Here is a 14,045-nt window from a genome sequence, read left to right as displayed (position 1 = left end):
GCTTTTAATGAGGAAAAGGTTGGGAAGACCATCGGGACCAGGTCCGGCATTGGCATCAAGGTTGTCAATGAAGGACTCCACCAAAGAGGTAGTAAGAAGGGGAATGACAGAAAAATTCGGAGGAAACTGCACTCAGAAGGGGGAGAGAGGAAGAAGAAGGAGAGGAGTTATGCAATGAGGAGAAGTAACTGCAAAGTAAATCACAAGATAGTTGAGGAAAGGTAGCAGTGGAGTCAGAGAATTTTATGAAAGTGGGAGTTGATTGGAAGGCATTGCAGGCGTTACGGATGTGAGATCAGAAAGGCGCGCCAATTCGACTTCAACACTGTTTACATAATCCTTCCCAGACTTAACTTTCAGCCACTTAACTAAAGATCGCTGAGCACTGAAATGGTCAAATTCTGCACCGCTTCCGGTGTATAAAAACGTTTCCCCGCAGCTTGCTTCAGACGAAGTTTTTATAGATTTCAGTGGTGAACCATAATATGAAGGAGCTCAGCGATTTAGGGGAGCAAGGAACGAAATTAGGAAGGATGTCAGACAGAATGGAATAAAAGGAGAAGAGGGCTTGGTCGTAGGTTAATCGTGAGAGAATAAACCGAGCTTAGAGGAATTGCGCGTGGTATGGGAGTTGAGACGTAGCGGTGGCACCTCGAGCTCAAGGGCAGGATGGCATCAGGAGCAACTTAGGGAAGAGCAAGAGAAGATTGAGAAAGGAGCCATTCTGGCCTGTTGGAGAGGACTAGATTAAGAGTGCTATTTAGATGATTTGTGGTGTGCTTGAAGTGAAGAGCGGCACAGGTGTTCGTGAAAGCGAATAAAGGAAGAGACGGATGAGAAGAACAAATTGGAAGTTGTTGCGGGCCGGGAATGTTACGCCAAGAGAGCAATAATAATAATCGTTGACTTACCTGAAACTACACGATTTTTGTCACAGCGAAAGACAGATAACAGAGACAGGCAAGCTCGATGAGCTCAGAGCTTTAAATCCTATTATCCATGTACGTTTCAATGATATTAATGAGATAGTATTGGAAAGCCAGATAAGAAAGATTGAAATACGACAACTTGCTTAAGCTACATGAAAAATTGTTTATGCTGGTCAGCGAGGTAGGCGGGCGACACGGAAATTCGTTCGTGATTTCTCCCGCTGATGAGGCTTAATGAATACTCCTTGCGGCCAAAAGGAGGGTTGGGCCACGACATCCAAGTGATGTGAATACGTCATCCATCCTTCGGCAGTTTCACGCCCGAACGAGGCGACGGAGATATACCAGCTTTATTTCTGATGCAATTAATAACTTCATCCGAAGAAGTAGAACATACAGGTCTAGTAACGAATGCATCTTTCGTCAGAATTTTTGGAGCGAATCATAAGATAGCTGTCTATGATGCAAGGACCGTAGAACGCGCTCTCCAAAGCGCATACTGCCGCTTCGCTAAGTCGACAAATGGAAGCAACCAGTTGTATATTATTGCTCCCAGCATATTCCTCATAGTGTATAAAAGATAGACAGGGTGATAGGAATAGTGTGCACCAGGTAATTTTGAGGCTTCGGTAGCCACGACAACCTCCACCTATTCCACTGGGCGGGAAAGATTCCTTCCATCATTGACGATTTAAATGTGGTTAAGAACCATGCGGCCCTGATTTTAGGAGCCAACTTCTGGACTTTGTTCGAAATCCCGCTTCATCAAGGTCCACTTATCTCCAATTCGTCTACAGATCCCTTGTACTTGCTTCTCGACCACATCGAAGATCGACAAGATATCCCGTCGAACCGCTGGCTGGGGTTCACTTCCTTACTGTTTTGTGGAAAAATATTGCAATTATTTTGAACAAGAGTACGGGCAACTCACTTAGGGTGATTTTCGTACATGAATCAATGATCTTGTAAGCATGTAGCAATTCCTCTGACATTCCCGTATGGCCTTCTAAAAGCTGCTTCGAAGATAACGATATTCCTCCTCCACTTGCCGATGCTCTGGCTTGCCTCTTGTCCCGTGTCAAAGCGTCCTTGTTCGCAAACCCGAAGATCTTAGCAGCGCGATTTCCTGTGTGGTTGTGGCTTGGTTTTCTAGTGTGCTGAAACGTCTTTATGCCCCGGTTAGCCGCTGGCATAAATTCGAGTTGTGACTTCCTTCTAATGCCGTCAGGAATGTATCTTCCACGAACGCTCCAGTAGACACCCAGCTATCCTGTTTTTTTCCCTCTGTTCCGCATTCGGCTGTCCTCTCGCCCGTCTCTAGTGTCGAGAAAGATGGCCTGGTGGTCACAGTCAGTATAGGGTTCATTTTGCCCGCCAAACAATCCTTATCGCCGTTGAGATTTTGAGGTAAGTCAGATTAGCGATGAAACCTTCCTCTCTGCCTCGGAATCGATATCTTGCTCCGTGAAGGTTTCAGTTAGGGTCTGCACGATAATCAGAGAGTTCAAAGACTGGCTTGTGAGTAACAGTGGGGAAATCGGGACATACTGAACGGCATCCCTTAATGTCCTTCTGGGATTGACTCAGTTTCATCGGCATATACAAAGGCAGGCGAGGGGGCGATATTCAGGAGTATAAGTCAGAAGGAGCGCTGCATAGGTAAGGAACTAAAGTTGGAAATGGATTCATAGCTACGACGCTGAAAGAGAAACGACTAAGGGAACTGTACGGAGTGAATCTACCACGAATGGAACAGTCCAGGGTGGTCATGAAGGATACGAACCTTAGCGCTCCAAAGCTTGTCTAAACCTTACCAAGAAAATCCTATTGATAATAGTAGGAATACTCACCGATCATTGTGGACTAAACTGTCACCTGGGGAAGCTGGGGATATCTACGGATGCTGTCTGCAGATTCTCTGAGGAGAATGACGAAACTTCTCAACACTTGCGCAAAGTAAATTAAGGCACCTGGGAAAATACTTAATATTAGATGCCAGGTTTAAACGCATCAAAATAGGGAACATAATAAAGTTACTGGCGGGTATACGCTTGAACGACATACTACAGTTAATTGGTTAACTGCAGACAGTCAAGGGGCACAATAGTTACTTTAGGACGCAATGCGACTTCCTCTGACAATGAGTTGGTGGAGGTCGTACTTACCTTTGGCGACCTTTGGCAGCTAAACTATTTTTGTGACATCTTCCGATCCATCGAGGAATTTACAACGAATATGGGCGTAATATATCGCACAATTCTGGAAAGTTTGGTGTGCATCCTAGCAGAGTTATAGTATGAATACAGATTCATGTCCGGAAAGGTAGTACACCATTGAATTTCCAGTTCAGGAGGTTGGTAGTGCATCCAAAGTGTATATATAGTTACGAGCTTGTACCGTCGGTTAATCAAAATAAAAAACACGGCGGTTGCTCGGAGTAGTAAGCTTTATTTTCTCGATGAAATTTTGCCTAAGACTAAAAACTTAGATCAATTCTACCTTATTTATAGTTGAGTTGAACAAAGGGCGCAAATTGCTGAGTTTGCAAAGTTGCATCTTTTGTAACTCGATATCGCTCAATGTTCGTTTGAGTCATGATTTTGTTTATGTTCAAATGTCGCTTATCTCTTGTGGATAGATTCTAGCTTCTGTTAGAACGACAATGTTTATATTATTTCGCTCGAGTTTAGTAAGATAAATTTTATGAAGATAAGGTGTTCATGACTCATACGTATTATGGGCATGTGGTGTTTGTGTAAGGTGGAGTGACGCATGTTACAGGACATGTAACCTCCCCCTCCTTTGACTTTACTTTGTCCTCAAAGGAAACAGATTCGTCCTCCTTATTGAATTTTGCCTGGTTTTCTCTAATTTTATTTACCGTTGGGATAAAATTTTTAATTTTTATTGTTTTATTTTTCAGTTTACAATAAGTGAAAAGAATTAGTGCTAGAATTATTGAGATTATTAGGAGAATAGTAGAAGTTGATATCCAGGTCTTCTTGTTTATGTAATGCAATTCTTTAATTTCTTCATTGTTTTGAAAGGTTTTCATTTTAATTTCTGTGAAATTGAATTCAAATTGTATGTCTGATATGTTTGTAATTGGACTTGTTACAAGGTTGTCAATATGGTTTATTACTTTATTTACGTAAGTATTATTGTTAATAGTAACTTCACAGTTTACAAAGGTTATTACATAATTTCCTTGGAGTGTTATTACATTTGTTTGTTTACATTTTTGTACACAATTTAATTTTTCTGCGTTTACAACGAGTATTTTTCCGTTTTCGATTTCTTCTATGTATGAGAAGTTTTCATCTCTTACTTTACAAGATTTACAGTTTATTGGTTTACATAAATTCTTAATGTATTTTTCTAATTTACAATATTTATTATCTGATGTTTTTATAGCAATGGAATTGGTTATGTTTAGATATTCAAAATTTTGATTTACAATTTTTCTTACAAAGAATTGTGGGTACTCAATAATGTTTGGTATTGATATTACAAAGGTTAGTTTTTTCTCTTTTTGTAGTACAACAAGTGTTGTTAATTTTAATTGGTTAAGACTGATGTTTTGGGTATTTATTTCGTCTTTTGTTAATAGTGATCTTGTCATTATTCCTATTTTTGCAGAGTTAATATTGTCAATAATTTTTTCCAGTTCGTCTTGAATGTGACTTAAGGCTTGAGTGATTTTAATTTCAATTATTTCTTCGTTTATTAACTTTTGAAATTCATTTAACTTTTTTACAAATTCTGTGCTAATCTGCTTTTGAATATTATTTATATTTTTATTGATTTGGTTCATATTTTCTTGCAATATTGAGTTTATTTTAATTTGATTATTTAATTTTTTTATAATTTCGTGATTGTTGGAATCAATAATCTGCATATGCTCTAGGATCTGGTTGTATTCGTCTCTATCAACTAGTCCGAATAACCAATTATATCCTGTTCCAATGAAATTGAAAAGTCCTCTTTTGTGTATGACATGGTGGGTGTGACAATTTTTGACTGTGTCTTTTTTCATGCAATTGAAGAAGTTGCTATGCTCTGAGGCGTTATTAAATAGGGGTATGCATTCATCGTTTTTGGGATTATCATTACAATATTGAACGTAAAGTTCCAGGGTAGTCATGTTGACTGAGTGTAAGTGTTTGTAATCTGAGAAAGAGTTTCTGACTTCTAGGCATTTGTTCATTTTATCTAATGTTTCGTTATATTTCAGGAAGGTGCATTCATTCCAATGTTCGAATTCTTCTTTCTTTTGTTGTTCAAGGGTTTTGTTATTTGTGATTATTTGAGATATTTTTATATTAATTTTTGGATTAATTAGTGTTAATTCTGATTTTATTAAGTTAATTGTGTGTTTAATGAAACTGTTATTGATTTTTGTGTTTTGGATATTATTAATGGCTTTTACATAGGATTTTAGGTTAATGGTGTGGTAAATTCTGTACCAATCTTTTATTAAAGTTGCCGGTTCGTTCTTGGGGATTAAGATTATTCCTGAGTTTGATTTAATTTTCTCGTTTTTAATGTACTGGGGTTCACTAGTTACCATGGATAGTAACATGATAAAGATGATTGTTATCATCTGAAAAAGAAAGTTTTTCAAATTATTTTTCCGTTAAGGATATTTTCTTTGATTTGATGTCTATACAAAGGTATGTTTGATTGAGTGAATATTAGGGGTTTATTTTGAGTTATTAGTTCTGCGAATTTAAGAGTGTAGACTCCGCAATCATAACTATTGTGCTGATGAGGGATGTCTATTTCGTTAATGGTTATATATTTTTCGGGTAACTCTTTCTTGAGTTTGTCTAGGGATTCAAGATTTAAATAATTCTGTAGTTTTTCTAACGTGTAGTTGTTGTTATTTCCAAGGGAATCATAGTTGGAAATTGTTTTGGTTTTGTTGTTAATGACTATTAATGTCCAATGATTACCTTTTATGTGGGTTGGTATCAAGATTGTGTCGTAGTTAAATATGTTGACTTTTTTGGTCCATCTTTTAATAGAGTCGTATCCTTGTTCTAAATATTTGTTTATGAAGAAGGTATTGAATACATATACTTTATTGTTATTTTCTGTTATGAGGTTTAGATAAAAGTTTATTATATTATCATTGAGCCAGTTTTGATTATCGAGGGTTTTTAGATCATTTTCGTAAATGGAAATACCGTATTTCTCTATTGGGTATTTGATAGGGTCTTTCTTTATTAGTTCTTTTGCATTAGTTTCTTTATTTTTATAGTATTTGGGTTGACGTTTGATTCTATCAAGGTTAATTTTTTTATTATTCTTTTTCTGTATTATATTTTGATTGCTGTCTTTCTCTATTTCTCTTCTTTCGAATAGAGGTTCGTTTTTTCTTCTAAAAGTTTTCTTTACGTAGACTTGTTTGTTTTCTATATCAGGTTTTTGTTCGCGTTTTTGGTTAATTTTCGAAATCCATATGTTTTTTCTGTTTTGCATTCTTTCTGTTAATTTGTTTTTGTTGATTTTTCCGAATTGAATTTCGAATGGGGTATAGCCTGTTGTGGAATGTACTGTGTTGTTGTATGATTCTACAGCTTCTAATATGACGAAGTCTAAATCCTTTTGTTTGTCTATTTCTTGGATAGTTCTGATTCGTTCGGTGAGTGTATTGTGACATCTGTTAATGTCTGCCGTTCCTGTATGGGATCCTGGGGCTGTTGTGTGGTATTCTATGTCTCTTGACTTTAGAAATTGTGTTATTGATATTACGTCGAAAGCGTTGTCGAATATAACTTTTTTGGGTTTGCCGAATGTCGTTATATATTCTTGTATTAGTTTTATTAGGGTTATAGGGTTTTTATCGAGAGTATATTTTATATGAAGGTATTTGGAAAATTTGTCGAAAGTTGTGAAGTAATTTTTGTTTTTAGTCATGTAAATGTCCATTATGACTATTTCGTTAATGTCATTAGGGGTTTCTGAAATTTCAAATTTGATTTTATACGGATTTCTGTCGTATTTGGTTTTACCGCAAGTTTCGCAATTATCGATGTATTCGTTGATTAGTTTTTCTAGTTTAGGGAAATAGTATTTTCCTTTTAGGTTATCATAAGTTTTATTAACGCCGAGGTGTTTGTTTTCCTCATGCTCTTTTTTTATTATTTTAAGTGTTTGTTCTTGATCTAATAGATCGATTGCTCGTTTGCTATACTTTATAAAGTGCAGTTTTAAATTGTTACTAAATAGTTTCACGATTAGTATTTGTAATTTGTTGTATATTGAATATGGAAGTTCACTATATATTCCTATTTTTCCTTTTTCTGGTAGATTGCGTTTTAAGATTTCAGTTGTCAAATTTTCACTGTTAAGATCTATTTCGTCGATGTAGATATGTCTATTTTTATGAACTGTTTTGAGTTCTTTTTGTTTTTCCTTTACTAATATTATTTGATGTTTGCAAGTGTTTACTATTCCTTCTCGAATGTGTATGTGGTCGTTCAATTCCTCTTTTCCTGAGTGAATTGTTGCTATATCTGATGGTATTTTATTTTGGTAGTTAATTTCGTTTTGGTCCGTATTAATGCGGCTTAAGAAATCAGCAACTTGATTTTCTTTACCTTTTACGTAACTTATGTTGAAATTATATTCGTTGAGTTTTATGCGCCAACGAAGGGTTTTTGAATCGGGGTCTTTAAGACTTTGTAACCATACTAATGGTCTATGATCAGTTTTGATTTCGAATTTTATACCGTAAAGGTAGGGTCTGAAATATTTTGTAGCCCAAACGATTGCTAAAAGCTCTTTCTCTATGGTAGAGTAATTCCGTTCATGTACATTGAGGGTTCTCGAAGCATAAGAGATTGGATGTCCTTTCTGCGATAGAATGGCTCCTATGGCTTTGTTGCTAGCGTCTGTGGTTAGAGTGAATTTTTCCTTGAAGTTTGGATACTTCAGGATTGGGTAGTTGATTAACATTTGTTTGAGTTTTTCGAAGGAGTTTATATATTTGGGATCGCTATAATCGATCTGATTCTCATTTTTGAGTGAGTCTGTTAATGGTGTCGCTATTTTTGCGTAGTTTTGGATAAATTTTCTATAGTATCCAGTGATACCTAGGAAACTGCGAATTTGTTTCAAAGTTTTAGGGATTTTAAGTTTTTTTATGACTTCAATTTTATTTGGGTTGGGTTTTATACCATCCGAAGTTAATATGTGACCTAGAAATTCGGTTTCTTTTGCGAAAAATTTACATTTATCAACTTGTATTTTCAGGTTGTGTTCCTGTAATTTTTGGAAGATTAATTTGGTATTATTTTCCATCTCCTGTATGGAGGTGCCAAAGATTAAAATGTCGTCTAGATAGACAATGCAGATTTTATTGATATGGTCCGCTAGTACTTCATTTACCATGCGCTGAAAAGTAGCAGGTGCATTTTTTAAACCGAAGGGCATACGATTAAATTCGAAATGTCCCTGAGGTGTACTGAAGGCTGTTTTGAACTTGTCTTTTTCTTGTATTTCAATTTGGTGGAATCCTTTTGCAAGGTCCAATGTAGTGAAGTATTGTGCCTTTCCGAGTTTATCGAACAAGTTTTCTATGTTTGGAATTGGGAATTTGTCTTCGACAGTTATTTCGTTTAATTTACGATAATCGATTACGATTCGCCATTTTTGTTTGCCTGAATTATCAAGTTTTTTGGGGACCACCCAAATTGGACTATTGTAGGGTGATTGACTTTTTCTGATAATGCCTTGCTCTAGCATTTCAGTTATTTGTCTGTTCACTTCCTGCTCATGGACAGGTGGAAATCTGTAAATTTTTGTATAGATGGGTTTGTCTGACGTTAAGTCTAATTTGTGACGGGTTTGACAGGTTGCTGTAAGTAAATCTCCGTCTTTATACATTAAGTTGTTGAATTTTTTTAGGATTTTGGTGAGAGACTGTTGTTCCTCTAAGTTTAAATTTTTGGTTAAATTTTGGTATTTTTGTTCAATAACGGGTTCTATGACTTCAGCATTATTGATCTCCTGTGGTGGAGCATAATTGAAAGGGATTCTGTTTGTTCCTATTTGTAGGTATCCAAATCCAGAGAATATTGCTGCGTTCAGTGGATATAGAAGGTTTTGTCCTATTATACCTTTGAAAGATTTGTTTGAAAAATCCATGATGTTCCATAAGATTTTGTGATCTTCTGGCATTTGAAATTCTTTTGGCATGTTTGTTTTAATTTTGTGTGTAACATTGTAGTTACCGCCTAATCCTGCTATTGGGATCGGAATGTCGAGTTTAATTTTTGGTAGGTTTTGAAGACAATTTTGATCAAGACTAGATGTTGTTGCTCCTGTGTCTATCAGGATTGGAATTGTTTCACCATCGATTGATAAATTTGTTATTGGTAAAGGGTTTCCGAGGCAAATATTTGAAAATTTTGCTCAGGTTGAATGGTTTGTGTGGACATTTTGGAAATATAACTCATGTCCTTGGGGTCTAGGTTTGGTCTGGGAGTATATCCTGAATTGTATTTAGGATTGGTAATTTGTGTTCGCATGGATGCGTCTGGAATTTCTGACCTATTAGTTTCATTTCTTTTTTGAGAATGGTTGTTGAATTTGTTATATTTATATTCGGAATTGTAGTTCCTTTGGGGTTTATTAAAACTTTGGTTAGTTTGTTTGAAATTGTAATTACTGTTGTCTCTGTTTTGAGGATGTTCAGTGTTTTGACTATTAAATTTGTTAAAACTTTTGTTATATTTGAAATTATTTTTATTATAATTGAAGTTTTTTTGATATTTAGTGGGTTGAAATTCGTCTTTCATTGCCGTAGCATCTACTCTGTCAATGGTTTCTTTGAGGTAGTTGTAAGCTTCAGTTAAATTGGTTGGTTTTTTCGCGTCTAGAGCCCAAAATTCTGCTCTAGGAAGAAGCGCTAGAAATTTACTTAAGACAATTTTGTCGGAATTTTTATGATTGTAGATGATAGAGTCGAGTTGGTTAGGATCCTGCTCATATTTAAGCGAAAGCAGATTTTTGATTTCTAATAATTTGTGATACAGTTCGTATATTGTATAATTTTTGTTTAATTTATGGTTAAAATTAGTTATTCTATGTAGTCTCGCGATGATTGAGTCGTATGATTCTGATACGCCAAATTCGTTTTTGAATGCTGATGCAACGGAGTGCCAGCCTTTGTCTGGGAGATTTAAATAGGCTTGTAAAGCTCTGCCTTTTATTCGTTGTATTATAATATCGTAGACGAACATTCTTTCGTCGCCAAATGGTGCTAATGCTAATATTTTGTTGACATGTGATATCCACGTAGTTAACATTTGTTTGTCGCCATCGAATATCGGTATGTTTTCCGCACGTCGAAGGACTTCATTGTATGGGATTGTGAAGGGTTGGACTTCTGGTCTACTGACACTTGGTCCTTGTTGTGTAGCCATTTTGTTGGTTGTTGATTGGTTGGTTGGTTGGTTGGTTTAAAGGTTTTACCTAAGGCCTCTAGTTCCTTAGATACTTACTTTGTGATGACAGTATGAATGTCTACGAGGTTGAGACACTGCTGGATACTGGTGATGAACTATAGTTGTTCGGGATTTAAAGTTGAACTGATTTAAGGGCTTCCGTAGGCGTACTCGCCCCACCGGTAGCGTGCTATTTTCAGTTTTTTGTTTTCAGGATCTGGTGATGACTTTTTTTTTTTTTTATATAACACTTTCACTAATAATGTTACTTGATGTTTATATATTGGCCAACTCAGTTTGTCCTGGTTGGAGGAGAATTCTTTTAAAATTCGTCCTATGAGGCGATGCAAGCCTTTTTTATATTTGTTTTTCGACCCGAATTCTCTTAAAATTCTGGAGTCTGGGCGTTGCAATACCCTTTTTTTTTATATTTGTTAGGTTGACCGGAATCACAACTGGTGTTACGGTGACCGTTTATTGTTGCAGGTTCCCGATCGCGTTTGTTTTTTTATTTGTGTGTTTTCCTTGCCGTGTCCTCTTGATTGAGTTTGGCTTAGCGGAATTTTTTTTACAAAATAACTAAGTGACGACCGAAACCGACTGCGCCAGTTACGAGCTTGTACCGTATGTTAATCAAAATAAAAAACACGGCGGTTGCTCGGAGTAGTAAGCTTTATTTTCTCGATGAATTTTTGCCTAAGACTAAAAACTTAGATCAATTCTACCTTATTTATAGTTGAGTTGAACAAAGGGCGCAAATTGCTGAGTTTGCAAAGTTGCATCTTTTGTAACTCGATATCGCTCAATGTTCGTTTGAGTCATGATTTTGTTTATGTTCAAATGTCGCTTATCTCTTGTGGATAGATTCTAGCTTCTGTTAGAACGACAATGTTTATATTATTTCGCTCGAGTTTAGTAAGATAAATTTTATGAAGATAAGGTGTTCATGACTCATACGTATTATGGGCATGTGGTGTTTGTGTAAGGTGGAGTGACGCATGTTACAGGACATGTAACCATATAGCTTCTGAAGTTCCTAACTTCAGCCTCCGATTTATTTTTTTTTGCGAATATGAAATGTGAAGGAGGAAACTTGTGGTAAATATAGGGTACTAGGGGCCGGTTTTGGGGCTCTTTATTCGTGTGAGTTGGGTCTGATATTATCGAGTTCCATAATTTAGGCCAATAATTTATATGAGCGAATTGCATGCGGTTATTTTTATGAGTAAGTCAGTCGGATTTAAAGTCAGCTCCTTCAACCCTAGTCCGCTTGGCAATTCAAATGGAAACGTTTTAAGAAGAGAAAACCCCACACCCTTACAAGTGTTCCATTCGGTTGTATGATTCCACTCTCACCTTGAAAGTAAAACGACATCCTTCACGATTTTCCACATCAAAACTTTCATCTGAATAACAAAAGCCAACATGGTGACATCCATTCATTCTCCTATTCTCTGCTTATTATTAAAAGCATAATGCCGCGAACAATGAAACTCACAACGGTTCGTGGGAAATCTTAATTATTCTGACAATTCTTATTACTTCCATTTCAAATTAAGTCACTTCCTCTTAGATTTATTAATTAACGAATCAAAATGACTTCGCTAATTGTCTTGGTCGCTCTTTGTCCTACATTAGATGGCCTCGGGAATCATCACTCCGCCGCTCGTCTATTCAATTCTTGAGTCAATGGAATCGGTCGTTGGTATGCTTCCCTGCCGTTTTGTCAGACACAGGCCAACCGTTTGTTTCTACCGATGGGAAACCTACAAAGATATCTTGCTCGTAGCGTAGCTTGTTTTCGCCGTCTTCCTGGAGAACAATGGAAATTTAAAAGAGATGGGCGGGGGATGAGCGAGGCTCGGGACACAAAGTATGGGAATTCACTTGTCAGGAGAGGTGTTAATGAAATAAAGGTGAATTTCTGAAGGACATTTTTTTGTACTTTGCCTGAATTATTCTGTTGGCAAACGTGACTGTAATTGTTTCGTCGGGATTCAGGACCCTTTGTCCTTTGATATCAGCAGAAGAATGAGAGGAAATTGTATAGGGAAATGAGTTGTTTCAGTTGAATTTTGGATAAGGAATTCGGAGGCAAAGGTGTGACCTGATATCCAGGTCAGATGTTAAGAGTGTTAAAAATGTAAAATGAGAAAAGAAGGAGAATTGTTGCTTTGAATCTGAAACCAAATTCCGGGAGGGACGGAAAACCCACTCATTAACTTCCAGCGAACTGATAAAGGGATGATTTCTGACACTGAACGGACAAAGTGGATACTTCAAACAAAAAATCCGAAGCCAAACCTTCAGCCGATTCATTCATGTAATCCGGAGTGCCTGTTGTTTGGGATTCGCTCCGAGTCTCCTGGCGTCCCAGACTATCCCATTTAATTACAATCACGTTGTAATCCCAACATCCTTGCCATATACACATGCATGCGTTAGCCAACTGCCTAGGCCCAAATGTCCCACATATGCCGGCCATGCATGAACAAATTCAACCGATGAACTGTGGCTTTTTCTAAAGGCAACTAACTACAAATGGTGGTCACCGGGGCTAGCCTTCATTTTCGCTTGCCTATGCATTTATCCAAATTGTATTTAATTTGAAGGCAATTTATGTTAAGGGCGTTTGATTGCTCAACCAATCAGTTGAGCCAAGGTAATTTCACGGAATGTTGCAATTACATATGGTGCAACAATGTTCGAAGGTTGCCGCACGACCCGGGCCCGGAAAAATATCCAGGAACATTCCAATGTTTTCCCCGGAATAATTTGATTGGAACACAATGTGGTATCATGTGAATGTTGTGGCTTGAAGTGTGAAGGAACGGATGTAGAACTTTGATCCGTGAGATGAATGGAATTTTCACCGGAACTGAAATATTTGCCCTCAAAGCGGTTGATCAGGTTAGTGTCGTGGGTCGGAGCCCTCAAAATTACAAAAGCTTATGTTGCATAGTTCCGCAGTTCGATCGAACTATTCGATAAAATTCAATCAAAGGACTTTAATATGTTGCTGTAGGGCGAATGCTAACTATCTCTTGGTGATATATATTTGGTGACATATGGCCACATTAGTTGCCCAATGGATGGGGCAGAGTTTAAAAAGGAAATCGAATATAGTCGCGAGGGAGACAGAAGAAGTAAATAAAGAAGTCCATTTCATGTCTTTATTGTTTCCATGTTGCTATTTAATAACGCATTACAGGATGAGGGACCTTTTTTTGGGAGCAGGGTAGGTGAATGCGTTTACGCAAGAGTGTTGGACTCCCGCAACAGCACGTTGTCGGACTACCAACCAAATACCTGCCTGTCATCAGAGAACAAGCCTAGAACCGTTTGACATATTACTTCGGGCTATCCGTTCCGCTCTCCTGGCTTCTTGAGCCTTGAAGTGTGGGAATCCTTTTCACCAACGGAAGGTTAAGGGGAGGAAGGGAGTTCTCAGTTCAGCGAACTCCTTACCGTCCGATCCCTCCACTGGTCGAGTTCCATCTTCTTCGGAATAAGAAGAGCTTGAACACAATTCAATACACTCCACTCCATTGCAGAACACACAATCAGGAGATCGCACCTTTGCGATTCTGTGCAGGTAAGACTCAAAACCTCCATACCCACTTAGAAGTTGGGTAAGGAAGTAATCGGAAGTAAACGGTGA

At 37.3% G+C, this 14,045-nt stretch overlaps 1 protein-coding gene across 1 annotated transcript; it reads right to left on the bottom strand.

Moving 5' to 3' along the window:
• Nucleotides 1-4,550: 4,550 nt before the first annotated feature.
• On the bottom strand, nucleotides 4,551-11,395 carry LOC119652184. The gene is made up of 3 exons (XM_038056127.1): nucleotides 10,442-11,395; nucleotides 4,687-5,532; nucleotides 4,551-4,556 (listed from the first exon to the last, which is right to left on the bottom strand). The coding sequence occupies exons 2-3, from the start codon at nucleotides 5,530-5,532 to the stop codon at nucleotides 4,551-4,553; spliced, it is 852 nt and encodes a 283-aa protein (XP_037912055.1). The 5' UTR covers nucleotides 10,442-11,395.
• Nucleotides 11,396-14,045: the final 2,650 nt, after the last annotated feature.

The sequence above is a fragment of the Hermetia illucens genome, chromosome 3, assembly GCF_905115235.1.
Source record: "Hermetia illucens chromosome 3, iHerIll2.2.curated.20191125, whole genome shotgun sequence".
NCBI lineage: Eukaryota > Metazoa > Arthropoda > Insecta > Diptera > Stratiomyidae > Hermetia > Hermetia illucens.
This window is presented reverse-complemented; position numbering and strand designations above follow the sequence as displayed.

Bases quoted from the DNA above. Each gene is read 5' to 3' on its own strand.
- LOC119652184 (XM_038056127.1), bottom strand. From the start codon at position 5,532: ATGATAACAATCATCTTTATCATGTTACTATCCATGGTAACTAGTGAA.